This window comes from Phalacrocorax aristotelis, chromosome 2, assembly GCF_949628215.1.
Source record: "Phalacrocorax aristotelis chromosome 2, bGulAri2.1, whole genome shotgun sequence".
NCBI classification, from domain to species: Eukaryota; Metazoa; Chordata; class Aves; order Suliformes; family Phalacrocoracidae; genus Phalacrocorax; species Phalacrocorax aristotelis.
In genome coordinates this window covers 62,629,130-62,649,648 of record NC_134277.1, presented here as the reverse complement: position 1 = coordinate 62,649,648, position 20,519 = coordinate 62,629,130, and the positions used below count along the sequence as shown (strand labels likewise).

The following is a 20,519-nucleotide window of genomic DNA, read 5'->3' as shown; positions in this document are numbered from 1 at the left end:
CTGATGAAATTGCATGTATGGATGGAAACCAGCCAGAGAACCTGAAGATTTCTTTTCAAGGAGCTGAAATTAGGTAGTTAAATCAGTTTGGAGTATCACCGTACAGCTTCACATTCTTCCCATCCTACCTAGCTTTTCTCTTTAAGAAAAGTTAGAGACTGCTATCAAAAGACTGTCAGATGAGAAAGGGTTTCTTCAGAGACAGGCTTTGTAATTACACTGTTATTGGACCAAGCAGGCTGAGTTCTCCATCTCCAAACTTTGGAACCTTGTTTAATTGTTCAATGTTTTATAGATCCATGAAATGTTAATGCTTTTGGGTGTTCTGAGTCCATCTATTGCACTCAGTGCAACTTTATGAAATTACTTTTTGCACTTTTTAAATTTAATTTTTTTAAAAACCATTCTGGAGCTTAATAAAGCAAATAGGTACTTCATTGGAGTTAGAAAGAAAATAAGGGAGATATTTATGCAAATGGACTGGTTTTTTATTTTTTTTTTATTTTAGTCTTAGATGGCTCAAATTCCTTGAGCTGCCAGATCACCCTGGAGATGTCTAAATGTTTGCTGCTGGAAATGACCTGGGCTTTCTAAATAAAACCTGCATTTTGTTGGCATTCTTTGGCTTGGACAGAATAAATTCTGACATGGTTTAAGCATCAGGTAAGAAACAGCTCAGCACTTGGCACAACCTGTCTCCTTGGGCTTAACATATAGCCATAAGCCTGGCTCCAGATAGCTGTTGATGATGGATTCTCTATACAGGCAATAACCTGTTTGCTTTGGGTTTGGGTTTTTTTTAAAATCTCAACATGCTATGGACAAACACATAGTGTTCGATTAGGGCTCTTCTGAGATTTTGGAATTGTTCATTCCTTCAACAGTAGCGTGATATTAGTAGGCAGCTTCATTAGACTGCTGGAATATTGACCCAACAGCAGATCTCTGCCTGAAGACAAGACCCCTACATATGTTAATAAGGTTCTGAGTCTCTTTGAACCTCCATATACCCCTTCTTTCTAGCAAACATGAGCACAAATATGGAGACAGATGCCTCTTAGGCTATCAGCCTGTTTGTAGATCTGGCATATTATTTTCTGATTTGGCAGGTTTTCTCTGCAAGCTGGCAGGATTTCCCATCAGAGGTTTTATGTGATTCACTTGATATTAAAGCCTAAAAGTAAAACAGCATGTAGGCAGCATATAGACAAGGTCCCTGAATTGAAAATGAATGGGAACGATGTAGCTGTGAGGGTACAAAGAGGAGCAAGCACTGCCTCCCTGAGGATTCTGAAGGTAATGTTATTGTAATAAAACACACATAACTTGTTTTAGGTAAAATTACTTAACTCAAAACAGTTTCATGTGATTGTCCATATATTCAAAACTACTTCAATTTCAGTTTTGTGTAGAAGATGATAGAAAATAAAGCTTAAAGTTCTTTTACTTCATCAGTAAGAAACTGCAGGTTGTCTTTTATTCTTTATTTCTTTTCCACTTCTAATGTTTTTCCATATTTAAATTACTATCCATTTTTTTAATTTGTTATGCATCACAATGGATCCATTAACCATTTAACACATTAAAAATGCGTTAAAGACTGCATGGGAATCTAAGCATTGGTTCATGGCCTGTGTAGGCTTATATTGTACTTACCAATTTCTTGCTCAAAGCACCACTTAACATAGGGGTTTTCACTAATAACTTTGCAACAAAGTGTATGAGATGGGTGTGTTCCATTCAGTGTCCAATTTCAGATTGGAAACACTGATTAACCTTAACATCTAGATAAAAGCAGTGGTCAGCTTCAGCTCATTTATGTAAAAAATACTGTATTTTTCCGTAATGGCAAAAAAAAGCTTAAAGCTATCTTACCACCTCCTCAGTCCAGTGATACAGACATGTTCAGAGCTGAGCTTCAGCAGGCTGGGATCAGATCTCACAGACTTTTCAGCCAAATGGTTGCCTGTTTGTGGGAGCTGCAGGGGGAATGACTGGTGAGTTAAAGCTCTCTGTTCTCCTTTCTCTTAAATTCTTGTTGGGACAAAGGCGATACATATGCAACTAACTGTATGGGCATGTGTATGGAACTGTTAGTTTAGTTAGCATAATAGATCAGTTACAATAATACTCACTTTTAGTTCAAATTAATGTGGAAAGGCCTCATCGGTACCGTTAAAGTTGTTACACAAAGAGCCCTTCCTAGTATCTGTCCCTCCTCTGTGGTGTTATGCTCACCCTTCCAGTGTACCGCTCATTCTCAGGGCTGACATTCTCAGATTTTTCTTTCACTTTCTTTGCCTCTCCATCAAGCAACCTAAGTCAGATTCCTACAGTTAAGCAGCGTGAATGCCTTCTTCCCTGAATGAGTGTACCATATTTAGATCAGCAGAAAAACATAGAACTTGTGATTTCATATGGATGTATAAATCATTTATTATGATAAATAGTCAAAGGCAGAAAAGGCAAGCAATGTGGTTCTGTTAAACCTTTTGCGATCATATGTATCAGGATGTCACAACTTTAAAGGGATAAGATCAACCTTCCTTCCACAAATCCCACTTGACCTTCATATAGCAAGCATTTCACTAAAAGCAGTCTGCAACTATGCGTGTGAAAGATGGAAAGTGTGTTGAACTGCAAAGTGTGATGGAAGTATGAAAGATGCAGCAAACCTATCTGGATGTGTGGCATTTGAGTCCATCAGGGCTGTATCTTCTGCAGCCGCATTTGTTTTACAAAGCAAAAAGCTAATTGAGCAGTATTTAATAATAATAATAAAAAGAGGTCTGTCTTTCAAAGAAACACACATACAGGCTTCATTCTATTCACAACCAGTATTTTTGCCACATCTAATATATTTGAAAAAAATCTCAAGCCGTTTTGTGATACAGATACAAATAAGGCATTGACAGACTAGGTACCATCTCTGTGTAAGTCTAGTTGTACCACTAAAGCTGCAGGAAAAAATGTAAATTTCTAAGAATATTATCAAATACTTGTAATCACACTGACCAAGTTATATCACTACATTTTCCAGACAAGTCATCTAATGTTCAACCTACCTACCCTTGGCCTTTATGCCCGTTTCTTTCATTACAAAGCCAGTCACAACAAGGCTGTTGACTTGTTGACTTGTCTGTGGTGGGCTCAATAACTTGAGTGGCAGATGAGTGTCACGAATATCATCTTGGGATGCTATAGGATCTGAACATTAACAAAAATCACACAGTCTATGTCTACATTTTTTATATCCTGAAGGGTAATAGAAGTAGTAAAAACTAAACAGCCTGTGATTTTAAAGAAAAAAATCTTTGAACATTTGTAAAGTTTCATTTCTTTAGGTCTTCTGACAGATTTTTTCTCTATCACATTGTGTAGCAGCTAGCATGAGTTAAGCCTAGTTAGCATAGCTGTTAGCATAAGGCTGTGACCTTTAATGACTTTGCTTTAGAGGAAGTAGGTAAAATGTAACCAATCTCTTGTCTCAAACAACAAGAAACGTGTTCAGGAAAAGAGTTAGCTGAACTATGCAAACAACCAGTTAGTCATCAAGAGGTATGAACATGTCCAGAAGTGTCTGGAACAAGCAGATTGTGAGTGCCAAAAAGGGTCACAGAAAACAACAGTACAATCTGAGCAGACTAATCACCAGTGAAGCATTCTCTGCTGAGTCCTAAAACTCAGTAGACGCTCTGGACACTTTGCGGGTAATGCAGTATACCTGAAACACTCGTTCAGGAAGAAACTCTGCTACTGTGCATCAGGACCCAAGACCACCTCTCCAGACCCCATGGATAGAGTTGGAAGAGTATTTTGTAACATGAACTTAAATCTTTCCAACTTTCAAACTTTAGCTGGAAATCAATGAGGAGGAAGCAGGTTGAGGTGAGAAAGCATACAGATATAGCCTATTTCAGATGGCCTAGAAATATGTGAGGGGGTTTTCTCAGCTTTTAAGCACAAAAGCCAGACAAGAATGAAAGTAGCGCCTTAAACTGAGTGTGTTGAGGATAATTTCTTAATGCAGGTGATAGACAGCCCAACCAGAGAAGAAGCATTACTGGACCTGTTGCTCACCAACGCGGAAGAACTAATTAGAGATGTCGAAACTGGTGGCAGCCTGGGATGCAGTGATCATGCCCTGGTGGAACTCACAATCTTGAGGGATATGGGCCAGGTGAAGAGTAGCGTCACAACCCTGAACTTTAGGAAAGCAAACTTTCAGTCATTTAAGGAATTATTGGATGGGACGCCCTGGGAAACTGCCTTCCTGGACAAAGCTGGCATTTTTTAAGGATGTTTTTCTTAAAACACAAGAGCTCTTAATTCCCCCTTGTAAGAAATCAGGCAAGCAAAGCTGGAGACCAGCATGGCTGAGTATGGACCCCCGGTCAAACAAAAGTGTAAGAAGGAAATGCCCAGGCAGTTGAACCAGGACATGTATCCTGGGGAATATACAGGGACACTGCCTGGATGTGTAAGGATGGGATCAGGAAAGCTAAGACACAGTTGGAGCTGAATTTGGCAAGGGGTGCGAAGAATAATGAGCGCTCTTACAGGTATGTTGGCCAGAAAAGGAAGATTAAAGAAAATGTACCCACCCTGGTAAATAAACAGGAGAGCTGGTGACAACCAACATGGAGAAGCCTGAGGTACTCAACATTTTTTTTGCCTCATTTCTCAGTGGTAATCCCTCTTCTGACATCTCTCAAGCCCCTGAACTTCAAAGCAGGGACTGGGGGATTGATGTCCTTCCCATCATAGGAGAATCGGAGAATCACAGAATCACAGAATCCCAGGTTGGAAGAGACCTCAGGGATCATCTAGTCCAACCTTTCTAGGAAGAACACAGTCTAGACAAGATGGCCCAGGACCCTGTCCAGATGACTCTTGAAGGTGTCCAACGTGGCCGAGTCAACCACTTGCCTGGGGAGATTATTCCAATGGTTGGCTGTTCTCACTGTGAAAAATTTTCCTCTGGTGTCCAATCGGAATCTCCCCAAGAGCAACTTGTGTCCGTTCCCCCTTGTCCTCTCCATGTGACTCCGTGTAAAAAGGGAGTCTGCATCTTCTTTGTAGCTACCCCTTAATTACTGGTACATGGTAATGAGATCCCCTCTAAGCCTCCTTTTCTCAAGGCTGAGAAGATCATGTTCAAGACTACCTCAGGAACCTGAACATAAATAAGTCCATGGGACCTGATGAGATACATCTCACGGTCCTGAGGGAATCAGCTGATGTAGTTGCCAAACCACTTTCCATGATATTTGAAAAGTTATAGCAGTCAGGTGAAGCCCCCAGTGACTGGGAAGAGGGAAACATCACCCCTATTATTAAAAAGGGTGAAAAGGAGGACCCTGAGAACTACCAACTAGTCAGCCTCACTTCTATGCCTGGTAAAATGAAGAAGCAGATCCTCCTGGAAGACAAATTGAAACATATGGAAGACAGGGAGGTGATTAGAAACAGCCAACATGGCTTCACCAAAGGCAAATTTGTGCATCAATAGAGAGAGGAACTACAGATGTCATCTACCTTGACTTCTGTAAGGCATTTGATATGGGCCTCCACAACGTTCTTGCCACTAAACTGATGACGTATGGGTTGGACAGATAGACTGTTAGATGAAGAAGGAACTGGCTGGATGACATAGTCCAAAGAGCTGTAGTAAAAGGCTCAATGTCCAAGTGGCAACCAGTAATGAGTGGTGTCCCACATGGGTCTGTACTGGGACCAATACTATTTAATATCTTCATCAGTGACATAGGCAGTGGGATTGAGTAGACTCAGCATGTTTGCAGATGACACCAAGCTGAGCAATGCAGCTGATTCACTAGAGGGAGGAGATGCCTCCAGAGGGACCTTGACCAGCTGAAGAGGTGGGCCCGTATGAACCTTATGAAGTTCAACAAGGCAAACTGCAAGGTCCTGCGCTGGGGTGTGGGCTATCCCCACCATCAACACACACTGGGGAATGAATAGATTGAGCGCAGCCCTGTGGGGAAGGACTCAGGGATTCTGGTGGGTGACAAATTGCATATGAGCTGGCAATGTGCGCTTGCAGCCCAGAAATCCAGTCACATCCTGGGCTACATAAAAAGAAGTGTGGTCAGCAGGTCAAGGGAGGTCCCCCTCTGCTCTGGTGAGACCCCACCTGGAGTGCTGTGCCCAGCTCTGGAGCCCTCAGCACAGGAAAGACACGGACCTGTTAGAGCAGGTCCAGAGGAGTGCAATGAAAATGGTCAGAGGGCTGGAGCACCTCTCCTACGAAGAAAGGCTGAGACAGCTGGCGTTGGTTAGCCTGGAGAAGAGAAGGCTCCAGGGACACCTTTTTGCTGCATTTCAGTATATAAAGGAGGCTTATAAGAAAGATGAAGAGAAACTTTTTGCTAGGACCTGTAGTGACAGGTCAAGGGGCAACAGTTTTAAACTGAAAGAGGGTAGATATAGAATGGATAGAAGGAAGAATTCTTTGTGATAAGGGTGGTGAGACACTGGAACAGGTTGACCAGAAAAGTTGTGGATGGCCTGTCATTAGGAGTTTTCAAGGTCAGGTTGGATGAGGCTTTGAGGACCTGACCTAGTGAAAGATGTCCCTGCCCATGGCAGGGGGGGTTGGACTAGATGATCTTTAAAGGTCTCTTCCAGTCCAGATCATTCTATGATTCTATGTTCTCTTTTATGGTTTGAGTTTGTGTTAGGGATTAGGGTTAGGAGGGTTAGGGTTTGGCTGAAGAACAGGGGTTAGGGTTAGTGTTAAGGTTAGAGGAAAACATGTAAAATCATTGCTTTTGAAACACAAAAACACAGGTTGTGGTTATTTGTCCTCATTGGGAATTGCCCCTTCCCAGGAGAAAAAAAAAACAAAAAGGGAAAAAAAAAAAGATTAATCCAGAGAGGAAATGACTGATCAGAGTTTGTGCTATCCATCTAGAAAAGACCTATATAAGTAACATCAAAAAATGAGAGCAATGAGAGGTCTGAGAAGAGGGGCTAACCTTCAAATGGAAATGAAACATTTGAAAATTCACTAGAAATGCCACATTACTGAGGTACTTTCCATTTATTTTCCTACCTGGTTTTAATGTAATAGCAAGTTCATAATGCTTGACTTATTTCTTATTTTGCAATTGTCTGCATATAAATGACTCACTGGAATATGAAGCATGAACAGAGTGTAGATATTACCTGAACATACATGTGCTTTTGCCTGCTTCCAATACATTGCCTAACCAAATTTTTAAAAGTACAGTCATACAAATTCTTGTATCATGTCTCTTCCCTGGTTACCTAGGCCTTTTGATTAGGTATGTATAGTATGTATGCTCTACCACAGTGCTTAAGCATCAAATAGCTGTTTCTAAATGGATGACAAATATAGATAATATGATTCAGCAGATTAGTTTCTTAGAAGCTCTTAAGAAATGCTGAAGAAGTTCCACTGTCAAATACAATGAAGATCCACAGCCTAACTAACTAGGCAAATCTAAAACAAAGTTTTGCAGTATTAACTTCTATCCCTCTGACTGGTAACAGGGTTGGAAAAACATCTCATTCACCTTTTTGTGAAGCCATCAGAACTTCAGGCTTGGCTGCTTTAAGAATATTTCTAAGCTTGGTGGCTAAGAGCTAAGATGGTAGAGTTAGGGAAACAGCCTACATCATCTTCCCACTGTAAGCACTCCAGAGGGGAAATGCTCACCATCCCAAAATAAGTGCTCTGTTGCCATCCATCTGGTAGAGCACAGAGGAGGTAGACAGGATTGACAAGCAGGCAAGACTAAACCATGACCGTTTTGCACGTATTTATAACTCATTTCTGTTAAAAATGAATTAATCTAAAAGGTCTGAAAAAAAACGTGTACTTGTAGTAGTGTAGAAAAGCCTAGGCCATTTAACGCCATCTCAGTGTGCCCTGTTGAGAAGTCACCCTGATCCCAAGCAACAGCTTTGAGCACTGGAGTGCCATAATTGGATTCTGAAAATAAAAAGTAGAAGGTTTTGTAGAGTGTTTATATAAAAAAGGAAGTAGTATCTGCCGAGAACTTGGAAACTATTTAGTTCCCAAAGTTATGTATACTCTTGTAAGAGCTGACATGACAAAGAAATATCACCAAAGGTCATAGCGTTGCATTCACTGGCTGTCAGATGGTGAGGACTGCTGTGCGAAACGTTGGGATACACCACTAGCACAAATGACAGTGGAATGTAGAGTAAAAAGAATTGTTAGGCAAGGAAATGAGAGAAAGGAACAGTTAGCTTTGAAGACCTCAACTTGACTTAAATTGGAACTTGAGACCCTGAAAGAAATCAAGATGTTAAATGTGAATAAAGGTTAATGCAGGAAGGGGGTTAACCTAGTAGGTGATCTACCAGTTATCTCTCAAGATGAAGACTATAAAATTGTTGCTGTTATAGTTCTTCCTAAGTATTCTTGCACTGTGGGCAAGTAAAACATCAGTGGGCTGACCACCTAGTTCCTCCTTATTCATCCCTGATTTATCAAGAATTTCCAAATCACCCCTCTAAGAATAATTTTTTTCCTCCTTTGCACTTGCTACTTTCCCACTTCACCTCCCATTTTCCTGCTACACCTATGTGCTGGGTTTGGCTGGGATAGAGTTAATTTTGTTCATAGTAGCTAGAGTGAGGCTGTACTTTGTATTTGTGCTGAAAATCGTGTTGATAAGACACAGGGATATTTTAGTTACTGCTGAGCAGTGCTTACACAGAGCCAAGGCCTTTTCTGTTTCTCACCCCACCCCACCAGTGAGCAGGCTGGGGGTGCACAAGAGCTGGGAGAGGACACGGCTGGGACAGCTGACCCCAACTGACCAAAGGGATATTCCATACCATATGACATCATGCTTGGCATATAAAGCTGAGAAGGAGGAGGAAGGGGGGACATTTGGAGTTATGGCATTTGTCTTCCCAAGTAACCATTATGCATGATGGAGCCCTGCTTTCCTGGAGATGGCTGAACACCTGCCTGCCCATGGGAAGTAGTGAATGAATTCCTTGTTTTGCTTTGCTTGTGCACACAGCTTTTGCCTTACTTATTAGACTGTCTTTATCTCAACCCACGAGTTTTCTCACTTTTACTCTTCCAATTCTCTCCACCTTCCCACCATGGTGGGGAGTCGGCAAGCGGCTGCATGATGCTTAGTTGCTGGCTGGGGTTAAACCACGACAACCTATCAGTGATCCCCCATTCTCCAGTGTAGCCATACCCTCAGCCAGGAGCCTACCAATTAAAGTAGCACCTGGAGTGATAAAGAACCATTTCTGTGTCCCTGGGGACCAATAGGCCCCATGATGCCTCTCAGAACAATTCGACAGCAGCAGCCAACAGAAAGGGGAACTCACAAAAGACAAGGTTGTAACATATTCACAGACATTGTATAAGAGATTTGACAGTGAACTATCATCTTGTTAGGATGACTTTTATCTGGGAAAAACTACTTTGAAAAATACAGCGTATATCAAACTGAAGTGCTGAGTTATTGGTTGAAGATTTGAATCGGGACTGATTCTGCCAAGGCCTGCTGCACTGGAGTGGTTTCTCTAGGAAAATCTTCAGCTGATTTCTGCAAAGTGCACAGGGCCTGGCAGCAACACAGCCAGAGAATAACCTCTCCAGAAACTACTGATCTTTCTGTCAGTATGTAGACCCAAGGTTGTTTCTTTTGTTCTTTAATTTTCTTCATAACATCACTGAAAACCGGGAATAAAACTCCTTAACACTGGGCAAATTAAAGAGCAGGCATTACTTTATAGGGTGCAAGGTGCAATATTTCCACAAATCAAGCACACCTACTGGAGTTCGTTTTGACACTTGTACGTGAGAGTTAACACACCACACCTACCTAATACATAATCATTGACCTGACTGAGCATCCCCTTCTTCCATTGGTCTGTACCTTTTCCGCTTAGTTTTAAAGCCACAGTGTGATTTTAAATCACTGCACATGCTCAAAAAGAGTGTGGGGTGGTAGTCCTTTGTCCCTCAGTTGAGTTGGTGGTCGCAATCTACCGCTGCTGGAATTACCTTTCCCCCAGTTACTGTACTTTGTCAATCGTCCAGTTTTTCAGTGCCTTCTGGGCCAAGGTGCTATCTTTTATCACTGCTGACTGATCTGTGGCCTTCCCTTATTGTCATAACCTTCTTTGTAGCAGGATGTTTCCACTGTCAGCCCTTGAAGTTCTACTGATCTGTATTCTTTTAGAAGGTTCTTGTTAATGAGGCATTCATTGCTAATACTCTCCTATCTGGCCTAAGCATTATTTACTATCTTGAATATTCTAAAATTCTCAGGTGTTAGTTTCCACTCCTGAGATCCTATCTTAACTACTAAAAACTCCTGCACTATTCCATTTCATCACAGAAGAACATAACAATAGTGACTATCGAAAGACAGCATTAAGACTGTCAGCAGAATCCCAAAAGTATTTCAAAATAAAATGAAATAAAGACAATTTAGCTGGTCTAGGGAACATGCAGTGTGACAAACACATACCAGACAATCCCAAGGAACCGAAGAGGACAGCACTAGGAAACTGCCTCTGCAAATGCTGCACTTTTCAAGGACTGCAAGGAACCAAGATCACCATAGAGGCAAAAGATCAAGTATCCTGCAGGAAACAGGCGTGTCGCACGCAGACAGGGACAGGTAAAGCGAGATTTTCCCTCACTTTGTACTTCCTGGAACTATTCCAGTCTCAGCATAAACCCCTGCACAACATGCACTAAGCTGAAATAGCCCTGGGCAAACAGAGCCTGTCTGCATGAGGTGCCTGCTCTGACACAGAGCTCTTTTCTGAAAACACTTTTGGTTGCCCAGCCTTTTCTGGGTGGCCTGGCATCATGGTTTAACAGCAGCCGGCAACTCAGCACCACACAGCTGCTCACTCACTCCCCCCTGCTGGGATCAGGGGGCAATCAGAAGAGTAGAAGCAAGAAAACTCGTGGGCTGAGATAAGAACAGTTTAGTAAATGAAATACAATAAAGTAAAATAGTAGTAGTAATGTACAAAGCAAGTGATGCATGGTACAATTGCTTGCCACCTGCAAACCAATGCCCAGCCCGTCCCCAACCAGCAATTGCTCCCCCCCAGCCAATTCCCCTCAGTCAATATACTGCGCATGATATCACATGGTATGGCATATCCCTTTGTCCAGTTTGGATCAGCTGTCTTGGCTGTGCCCCCTCCCTTCCCGGGTTCTTGTGCACTTGGCAGAGCATGGGAGGCTAGAAAAGTCCCTGACTAGTGTGAGCACTGCTCAGCAGCAACTGAAACATCAGTGTGTTATCAACATTATTCTCATACAAAATCCAAAACACAGCACTGTTCCAGCTACTAGGAGGAAAATTAACATTGTCCCAGCTGAAACCATGACACCTGGTAGCAGTGGGGAAGAGGAAAGGCCCGTCAAAGAGCTCTTTTCTCTCTGCTTTCTCAAGAGTGCTGCCTTTCTCCCTCACCATCCCTTCACGCTGGGCACGATACCCCGCCTAGGGGCAGAGCCTGGGCCTGGCCCCTGCCAGGGGATGGTAGTTTCTGCTGCACGGGGCCCCTCGTATTAGAAGAAGAAAACTCCTCGAGACATCAGTGCCGGGACCCATACTGATGTTTGGATTCGTGCGTATGTCCCGTGAGGTGCCGGGAGGTTTTGCTCTAAAGTGAGCTCTTCGGCCTTGGCTCCGGCAGCGCTGTGGAAAGAGGCCAGCCAGGCGCCCCCGCTGCGAGGCCGCGGCTCCTGCCCGCGCCGGGGCAGCAGGACGGCGGCTGCCATCGCCGCCCCGCCACGGAGCCCTCTAGGCAGCGGCCGCCCTTCCCCTGCCTGACTCCGGCCCGGGCCCGCCCTCGGCCGCACCTCCGGCGGCGGGCGGGGCCGGCGGCGCGCTGGGCGCCGCCATGCGATTTCGGGCTAAAATCGTGGACCTCGCCTGCCTTAACCACTTCAGTCGTGAGTACGGTGGGGGGGGGGACGCAGTGCGGCTGTGCCTCGGTGAGCGGCCGGGGCCGCCTTTCCCGGGGTAAGGGAAGAGGAAAGGCTGTGGGCGCCGGCGGCCCCGGGCCGTGGCGAGGCCCGGGCGGGGGCCCTGGGCCCTGGGCCCTTTCGCGGCGGGAGGCGGCGGGCGGCACTTCCCTTCGCCCCGGGGTGTTTGGGAGTGTCCGCAGCAGCACGAGCTGCGTTTTTGGAGACGGAACGTTCCTCCGTGTCCCCGCCGCGGGACGAGGTGAGTGAGGCGGTTGCTGTAACCTCCCTCTCCCTCTGCCAGGTGTCGTTAACACAATCGCCAAGTTAGCCAAGATCTGCACCCTGCGCCTTACTGTCAGCAAGCTGTATTTCATCCTCTCCGATAAAGTGGCGAATGGAGGCGTCAGCATGTGGTGTGAGCTGTGCCAGGTGAGCCCGGGGGAGCCGGTTAACCGCATGTCGTTGAAAACCAGAGCATGCAGTTGGCTCTAGTATAAGAGATGCGTTTCTTGTGCACTTATCCCTTGCCCAAGATGTGGTAGGTCCCTCAAGGCCTGTCCGGTCACTGGAGGCCCTCTGTTTTGCAGGGCTGGTGTTTCTGGCTAGACATCCCCTTTACCTTGGTTGCCACTTCAGTGTAAAGCTTCAGTGCGTGCTGGCCCACGAGGGCATGCCCAAAACTGGAAATAGGAAAGCGTAACTCACCTGTCGTACACCTTGTTTTGAGGACCGATAGGTGTTAGGGGAGGATCTGAAATAAATAGGTTTAGGCTGAAGCAATGGGCCTTCGTGCTTATGCAGCCTGTCTTGATTCCTGCAGGTGATGCCAGGCAGAAGAAAGCTTCCAGTTGTACACATGCAGTTCTAAGCTTAAGGTCTGATAGGTAAAACTTGCCCCTCTGTCTTTTTTTATTATTATTTTTATTTGCTTTATTTTATTTCCCAACTTTAAAAAATTGTAGGGGAATGTCTTCGATGAATTTCAGATGGAAGGAGTAGCTTTGGAGCACAATGAAATCTATTTAGAGCTGGTGCCCGAGAACCTGTCGAGAGCATTAAAAACTGCCCAGAGTGCTAAGGCAGTGAAGATCAAGTTGACTAACAAACACTGTCCCTGTCTCAGAGTTTCTGTGGAGCTGGTAAGTGCAACCATGCATTTTATTAAGAAAAAGCTCTTAAAAATTAAGTGCCTTCCTAAGATCAAATTAGGAGCTTTGGTAGTCTTTGTAATTCTAGAAAACCACATAAAGAAAAATCACACCGTTTTCCATTTCACTAGCCTTCCCTGACATCATGCTTGGTAGCACACAGAACCAGCTTTATATTTTCCAAAAGGCAAGGAGAATGTGGAGGAAGAATGAAAGCATCTGTGATTGAAACACCTTTTTCTAATGTCTATTTTTCTTGGTTCCTTCATTCTCCAAATCTTCTGTGGATTATTGCCCCCTCATTGAAGCCGTTAGGTGAAGGAGGTTTCATTGTGGTGTTTGGCTCTTTGTTTCGCTTCTTATTGTCCTGCCATTCCATTTCAAACTGCTGTCTTCTGACTTTTTTCTGATAACACCTCTTCACTGATTCTGCTCTTCAGCTCTAAGGATATCTTATAGATACTAATGACTGATACCTCACAACCTCTTCCTTACTCAAAAGGGAAGTCTGCTTAATAGTGGACCGATAGGAACCTGTGAAACACCCAGAGTGGGTCTGAAAAACTTGAATTCAGAATTCAAGTTTTGTTTTTAACTGCAAGAGCATCTTCTCTCTCTCCCTCAAGCCATCCTTTTCAAGCAGCAGTAGGATTGTGACACATGACATTCCTGTGGGGGTTATTCCCAGAAGATTATGGAATGACTTCAGAGAGCCCAGTGTGCCAGACTTTGATGTAAGCCTCTGTTTTTATATTCCCTATGGAAAGGGGAGGTTGCAAGTGGAATGGTATTGCTGTGGCATATGCTACCGGTTGGTTTTGCAGAGGAGGTGAACAGAAAGAGGGAGGGCTGGAGGCTAGAGGTTTGGAGAGGGATGGGACATGGCTTTCATCTTACAGAGTCCAGAAATGGACAGAGCAGGTGGTTACCAGCTGTTGCTGTGATATTCAGTGTGAAGGAAAGGAGGGATAAAGGACTTGCACAACTTTGGAGCTGTTCCTGCCTAAATGCCTCCAAACCACAGAGGTTTAGACTGTTTCAGCTGTTTAGGTACCAAATGGCCCAAATAATCTGTTATTTCTGAAATTCATGGCCTATCTGGCAGAGTTAGAGATATATGTGTTTACTTCGGATTTTTGTGTATCTTTATATCCTTTTTGACTTTTAGCAGAGTTGCAAGGAAAGGTCTTTGTGTAGATGTGCTCCTGTTTGAACTTATGGATGTCTGCTACCTCTATAGCTAAGAGTATTTAAATTCTGAAGAATACACTTCTTCTGAGTTTCTACTCAGTAGAAGCTTGATATATTTTTTTCTGTTATTTCAGATTTACACTGATACAATTCCAGAAATTATTACAGTAACATGGGAATCATGTTCTTTCCTTTTTGGCTATAGCACCTTGTTAGCAGTTAATAACTGCTCGGTAACACTGATGTGGGTTTATGTGAGAATCTAATCTGCAGAAACCTGTCTCTGTTTTGAACACGGTTTTGGGATAGTATATCAGAAGCAATTGCTAGAGTGATGGCCTGTTGGTATTATGGGAAAGAGTTCCTCTGTTCCCGAGTCATTTGCTGATATCAGTTAAACGTTTTGCTCCCTGCATTCAGTACATAACTTGAGTCCAAAATAAGATAGAATTGAAGGGAGAAATAAATACATCGTATCCCAGTCATACATGAAATATTTGGGTGAATGCAGTTCTTATGTCTTTCTAGGTCAGTATTTACCTGCCAGTGCTGAAAACAATGAAGAGTGTTGTGGAGAGAATGAAGAATCTCAGCAATTCCATTGTAAGTTAAGATGCTTCAGGCATGTGTCCTATCTTGGACATAGGATGTTTCCCTGTTGCCCAAACTGGTTCCCTCATATTATATCTTATTTTGGGATGGGTCAGACATTGAACTAAAGGCACCTGAAGACTGTAAAGACTGAAGAGAATGATGGGGTTTATTTTAGGGTTTACACTGAAGAGCTCATCCTGGGCTTCCCAGAAAGTGGTGCTCTCTACTGAATCCTTGAAAGCACATGGCACTGTTGCTACAAGCCACTCTATAGCTGGTAAGAAATTGCAGTCCTTCAGGAAGTTGGCTGGAGACTTGCCAGGTGATTTCATTAAAGAAATGGCTATTAAGTGAGTGAGTTAGGTGTCCGTGTGAATGAACTTCACACAGGTAAAATTGAGGTAGGATTTAAAGGCAATCCTACTAATAGCTCTGGGATGTCAGCCTGTGCTTCAGACTGGTATGGTGGGTTTCCAGTCCACCCTTTTTTTCTGGAGCGCCGGTGGGCCTTCTATTGAAAGAAGCCCTCTGCAGTTAGCCAGAAAAGGGTTTGGGTTTTTTTTTTTGTATTTTTTTAGAAGTTGTTGCTCACAGTCACCAGAATTCACTGACATGAGAATTAGTAAGTAAGCATAGAGCTTTGGAATGGTTTTGGGGCTGTTCATACCAATTCTGATAAATGGGAAATTTTCTGTTAACTGAGAATCCTGATATCAGGATAGTCTCAGTCTTCCAAGGCTTGGAAGAGTTGAGAGATTACCCTGGCTCTATGGCAGTCATCCTGCAAATACAAGAATAAGCACTTCAAACTCTTTTCCTTTGTTAGACTTCTGGGGGTTTTAATTTTTCTGTCTCCTTGCTTCCCCCACATCCTCAGTGGAACTGCTTGCACACAACTGAGCACAGTGTATAACTGCTTTGTTTCCAGACTTGAGGATCTCTTCTCACATAGGACTGCTGTATGATGGGATTGGACTTTGGTGTTCAGCAACACTCAGAAGTAGCATATCAACACTGGGCATACCCGCCTTCCTAAGTTCTTTACCTCCTGCTCTGAAGCTGGAAAATAAATAAACCTCTGTGAAATAGCTTTGATAGCTCTAAGGGAGGAGACAGACTACATGCATCTTCTACATGCTTTCCTGTTGCTAAAGAACAAAAACATCAAGCGTCACAATTAAATATTTTTGCTAGTTGCATCCTGGTAGTAAAACTGGTCAAGATCAGTGGTGCAAAAAGGGCTTAGAAGCTCTTTCAAAGAGTATTTGGCCATTGTTGGGGAGCATTTATCTGAGGGCATCTCCCATTCTATAGGAGATTTTGGTTGTGGCATGAGCCTCTCGAAATTACTGAGAATTCTTCTAATCACAGAAATCAAGGGCTTAGATGTGCTTTAGGAATCCTTTGATCTGCTTGGGATTTGTGTAAGATAATATATAGCCTCCTTCTGGTCAGGACACTTTGTCAGGATGGGATTTGAAAGTTTTCAGCACTTTTCTAGGTTTTGTAGCTCTCCTGCTTGGAGTTACTGCTCTGGTGCAGCTGTTGCCTGTTCTTAAGTCTTGGAAAGCAAAACTGCAACTGCAGGTCAGCTCTTGGTGCATCCCATTTTCTAGGTGTATCATATGGAGTGTGTAGGTACCTCTCTGTTGAAAAGCCAAACGGAAGTACAGGGAACCTTGCATTTCTCCAGCTTCAGTCTCTTATTTCCAAACCTTTTCCTCAGCACATGAACTTCCCAGTACTTGTTCTGAAGGTACTGGAGAGCAATTGAATTTCTTTCTTTTCATAATTTCAGGGAGGTTTGTCTAATTCACACAGGAATGATGAGAAATGCATTTTGTAGCTGCACATTCAAATGTCCAAACCATGTGAAGGCACTGAATTGCTTCTGGAAGCTTGTATTTGAACAAAACTGCACTTTATTCTTCTGTAATTCTGCAGTGTGAAAGTGGCTTGTCTAAAATTGAGATTGGTTGAATTGCAGGTAATTGAAGCAAACTTGAGTGGAGAAATGAACTTAAAAATAGAAACCGACTTAGTATGTGTAACAACACATTTTAAAGACTTGGGAAATCCTCCTTGGGGTAAGTTTCCCTGTTTGTTGCCTCTCGTGTCTTTCTCATCTCATTACTTAAGTGTGATGCTGATAACAGTACTCACCTTCTGTTAGTCCTTACAAAATAGCATCAAGTACTTTGAAGTATTCAGACAAAACCTTGAAAAGTGGTCAAGAGCTATTTCATGTTTGTGGGGGGAGTCTCTTCCAGTATCCTTGCTAACTTTGTAGGAAAAGTAGGCTTTCTCTTCCATGCGCTGCTGTCTCTGAAAAACAACCCATTTGAATACCAGCTGTTCAGTGATTATCAGGTGTGTCCTTATAGGCGTTGAAACTCCTTCTGATGTTTTGACTAGTGTTGTCGTCTTATGCTTTTAGCATCAGAGGATGGATGTCAAAGTTCTGCTGAAGGCAGAGATCTGGAAAGCATGGCTGAGGCACGCATAGACATCAAGAAGCTGCAGCAGCTGCTTGCTGGACAGCAGGTCAATCCCACAAAAGCATTGTGCAGTAAGTTCAACAGCTGTGCTTGCAAACTCCAGTTAAGGAGGGATGTTTGCTATACTTGTAGTCTCAGCAAAACAGCATATCTTCTGTTTTGTCTGTTTGAAACTTGACTATTTTTACTGTACCTGAGGACTTCTAATATTTCTATTTTTAGGCAATAAGCTTCAGGCCTTAAGCATTTGGGGAAGGAAAAAACAATAAAAAACAATAAGCCAGGTCCTTCAAGTTGAATATACAGTCTGACTAACCATGGGTGTCTTTCTGTTGTCTTTGTTTTGATGTTAATATTTGTATTAGTATTTTGAGGTTGGTTTTTTTGTTTGTTTTTGGTTTAAGTCTTAAAGCCCTAGATTCTAGCAGAAAAACTGGGATTTACTGACATGTTTGCTTTGTTTGTTTTTTTTCTCTTCCCAGATGCTTTCTTACATTCAGCACCAAATTAATTCTAATACCAAAATGCTTTTTATGCAGTTAGTGTTTCTAACCATAGAAACTATATGTTCTTTCCAGCAGAAGCCTATGCAGGGCTTTGTAGCCTATTTTGATAACTCTGTATACTTTTCGTGAGAACATCTGTGTGTTATGGTTTAGTGCAGATGCGAAGAATTTCCCAAGGAAGATTTAAGTCACGGGTATAGCATTATATGCCTATACATTACATATTTCATTTTTGGTATCAGCTTTCATAGACTCTTTAGTAATGGTTCATAGACCCTTAAGGATTTAAATATTAACGGATATGTCTAGTCGTCCTTCTGTCATAAGTGGTAGAAGCATTGTATTCTTATGGTGGCACTCTCTAGAAGATGTAATTTTAATGTATTTTTCCTGCTTTAAACTGCCTTTTTTTTTTTTTTACAGATATTGTAAGTAAAAGAATTGTCCACTTCATCTTGCTACACGAGGATGTTTCACTTCAGTATTTTATTCCGGCACTTGCCTGAATGTTTTGGAATCTGGGTCATTTTCTGACCTGAGGCCTTTCCACAAAGTCTGAAAACATTCATGAGTTGCTGGAGTACTCTCATGTGACATGCTGTTAGATGCAGCCATCAGATGGACATTATTTATGTATTTGTAATCACTTCCTCCAGAAGGCCATTTTTGTGAAGAGTTACATGCTACAAAAGGCACACTGCTGGGGAGTTGGCATATCCGAGTGTTACGGGGAGCAAAATTGAAATTTGTACGTGCTTTTGGGATACTTTGAGCTGTGGGGAAGGCAATGTAATTTTTTTCTTTCTCGTCAGCAAACATAAAGGGAGAAGTGACCTCTGGAGCTGCTGCTGTATTGGACAGTGCAGCTCCAAGTTAAGGGATATCTGAGCAAGCTGTTGTACCTCCATGGAGCAGGAGAGCCCTGTGGAAGGTTGACAGATTGGTGTTTGCCTGGGCAGGTGAGCACAGCCCTCCTGAAGTGGTGCTGGATAGACAGTGATGTATATGGACTCGATGCTGCTGCATGTTGTGTAGCAGAAATGTGTCTGAGGCTGAGGAGCTTCCTGTGGCTGCTAGCATGTAACAGGATGTAACATGCTAAGGAGCACCAACAGCTCAGCAGCATCTGTTTGCACCTGGCTATATCTTTTGATCTGACTTGCTCCAACATACCTCAGTAGTTCTGTTAGTTCTTGAACTGATGTGTTTAGCTCTTGGCCTGAGAGGATGAGATAAACCGTCTGAATTAGCCTTGTTAATGTGGGCAGTGAAGGTCTCTATGTACAGAATTAGTATCCTATGAGGACATGTGTGAACACAACAATTGGTGTGAAATAAAGGGCATGTTATCTGAGGAGGACATTTTTTCCCCCTTTCCAGATGGAAAGCACTGTCAAGAGCATGACTAAGTTGCACTGACAGGCGCACTGCCCCTGCTTCTAATTCTTGGTTATCTTCTGAGGTCTTTTCCTCCTTATTCCATGTATGACTCTATTTGTTACCCAGCCATGTTCCATATAGCCTTTGGTATTCCACAGGGTTTTGAATATCTTGTGGAACTTCTTGTTTTAGAAATACTGAATGAGTCTTTGCTGCAAAACAGGACTGGAAATTTCTGCTAGGCAGCAACTCTTGTCATGGTCAGAAGTGTTGGATTTGTTTGTTTTTCCCAAGGGCCATTGAGGTTAAGGGAGCAATTAATCTTTCTGTTCTTGAAGATGCAAATGGTCAAGAGAAGGCTGAAGGAGAGGCAGTGGCCTGGGAATCTTAGCTTCTTTGCCTTCTTCCACCATTGCTATCAGAGTAACCAGAAAGCATCTTCCAAATCCTGTTAGTTTTCATGGACAACTGCAATTGCCCCCAAAATTGGTGTAAGATGAAAACAGCTGTATACCAGGTTACAGTAATTGCATTTTTTTTTTAAGAGATATGTGGTAAATATTCCTGGGTTTTCTCTTGAGGAGGGGGAAAACTGTTGAAGTATGATACAGAGTATGCACTAGACAGTAGGTTTTGAAATATTTGGATTTTCTTCTTTAAAAATGCATTCTGTATAACCTGATGGAAATGGCTTTTTCTGATCTAGCATAAAAATTAGTAATAATGGCCTCAGCTGTGTGAGCTCTGATTGTTATTTTTAAAGAGAAGTCAGAAGTTATAATTGCAAGAAAATGTGTTTGGTGTGGTTTTTTTTAATAAATAAAAGCAGGGGTACTGCTGCTACAGGTCAGTCGTATGCAGTGAGATGACCATTTCATATTCTGGAGTGGAGGACATGCAGCAATCATACTCTACAGAATGAATCACAGAATGGTAGGGGTTGGAAGGGACCTCTGGAGATCATCTTGTCCAACCCCCCTGCTTGAGCAGGCACACCTAGAGCAGGGGGCACAGGAACACGACCAGGCAGGTTTTGAATGTCTCCAGGACAAGAGGCTCCACAGCCTCTCTGGGCAGCCTGTTGCACTGCTCTGGCACCCTCACAGGAAAGAAGTTTCTTCTCATACTTAAGTGGAACTTCCTGTGTTCCAACTTGTGCCTGTTGCCCCTTGTCCTGTCATTGGGCACCACTGAGAAGGGCCCGGTCCCATTGTCC

General features: G+C 43.0%; 1 protein-coding gene across 1 annotated transcript; it reads left to right on the top strand.

The window, feature by feature from the left end:
* Window positions 1–11,862: 11,862 nt before the first annotated feature.
* Window positions 11,863–20,155, top strand: HUS1 (HUS1 checkpoint clamp component). Its single transcript, XM_075083792.1, has 8 exons — window positions 11,863–11,971; window positions 12,288–12,415; window positions 12,949–13,125; window positions 13,761–13,868; window positions 14,854–14,928; window positions 16,907–17,006; window positions 17,357–17,488; window positions 18,347–20,155. Exons 1-8 carry the CDS (start codon window positions 11,920–11,922, stop codon window positions 18,427–18,429), a joined length of 855 nt encoding a protein of 284 aa, XP_074939893.1. The 5' UTR covers window positions 11,863–11,919; the 3' UTR covers window positions 18,430–20,155.
* The last annotated feature ends 364 nt before the right edge of the window (window positions 20,156–20,519 follow it).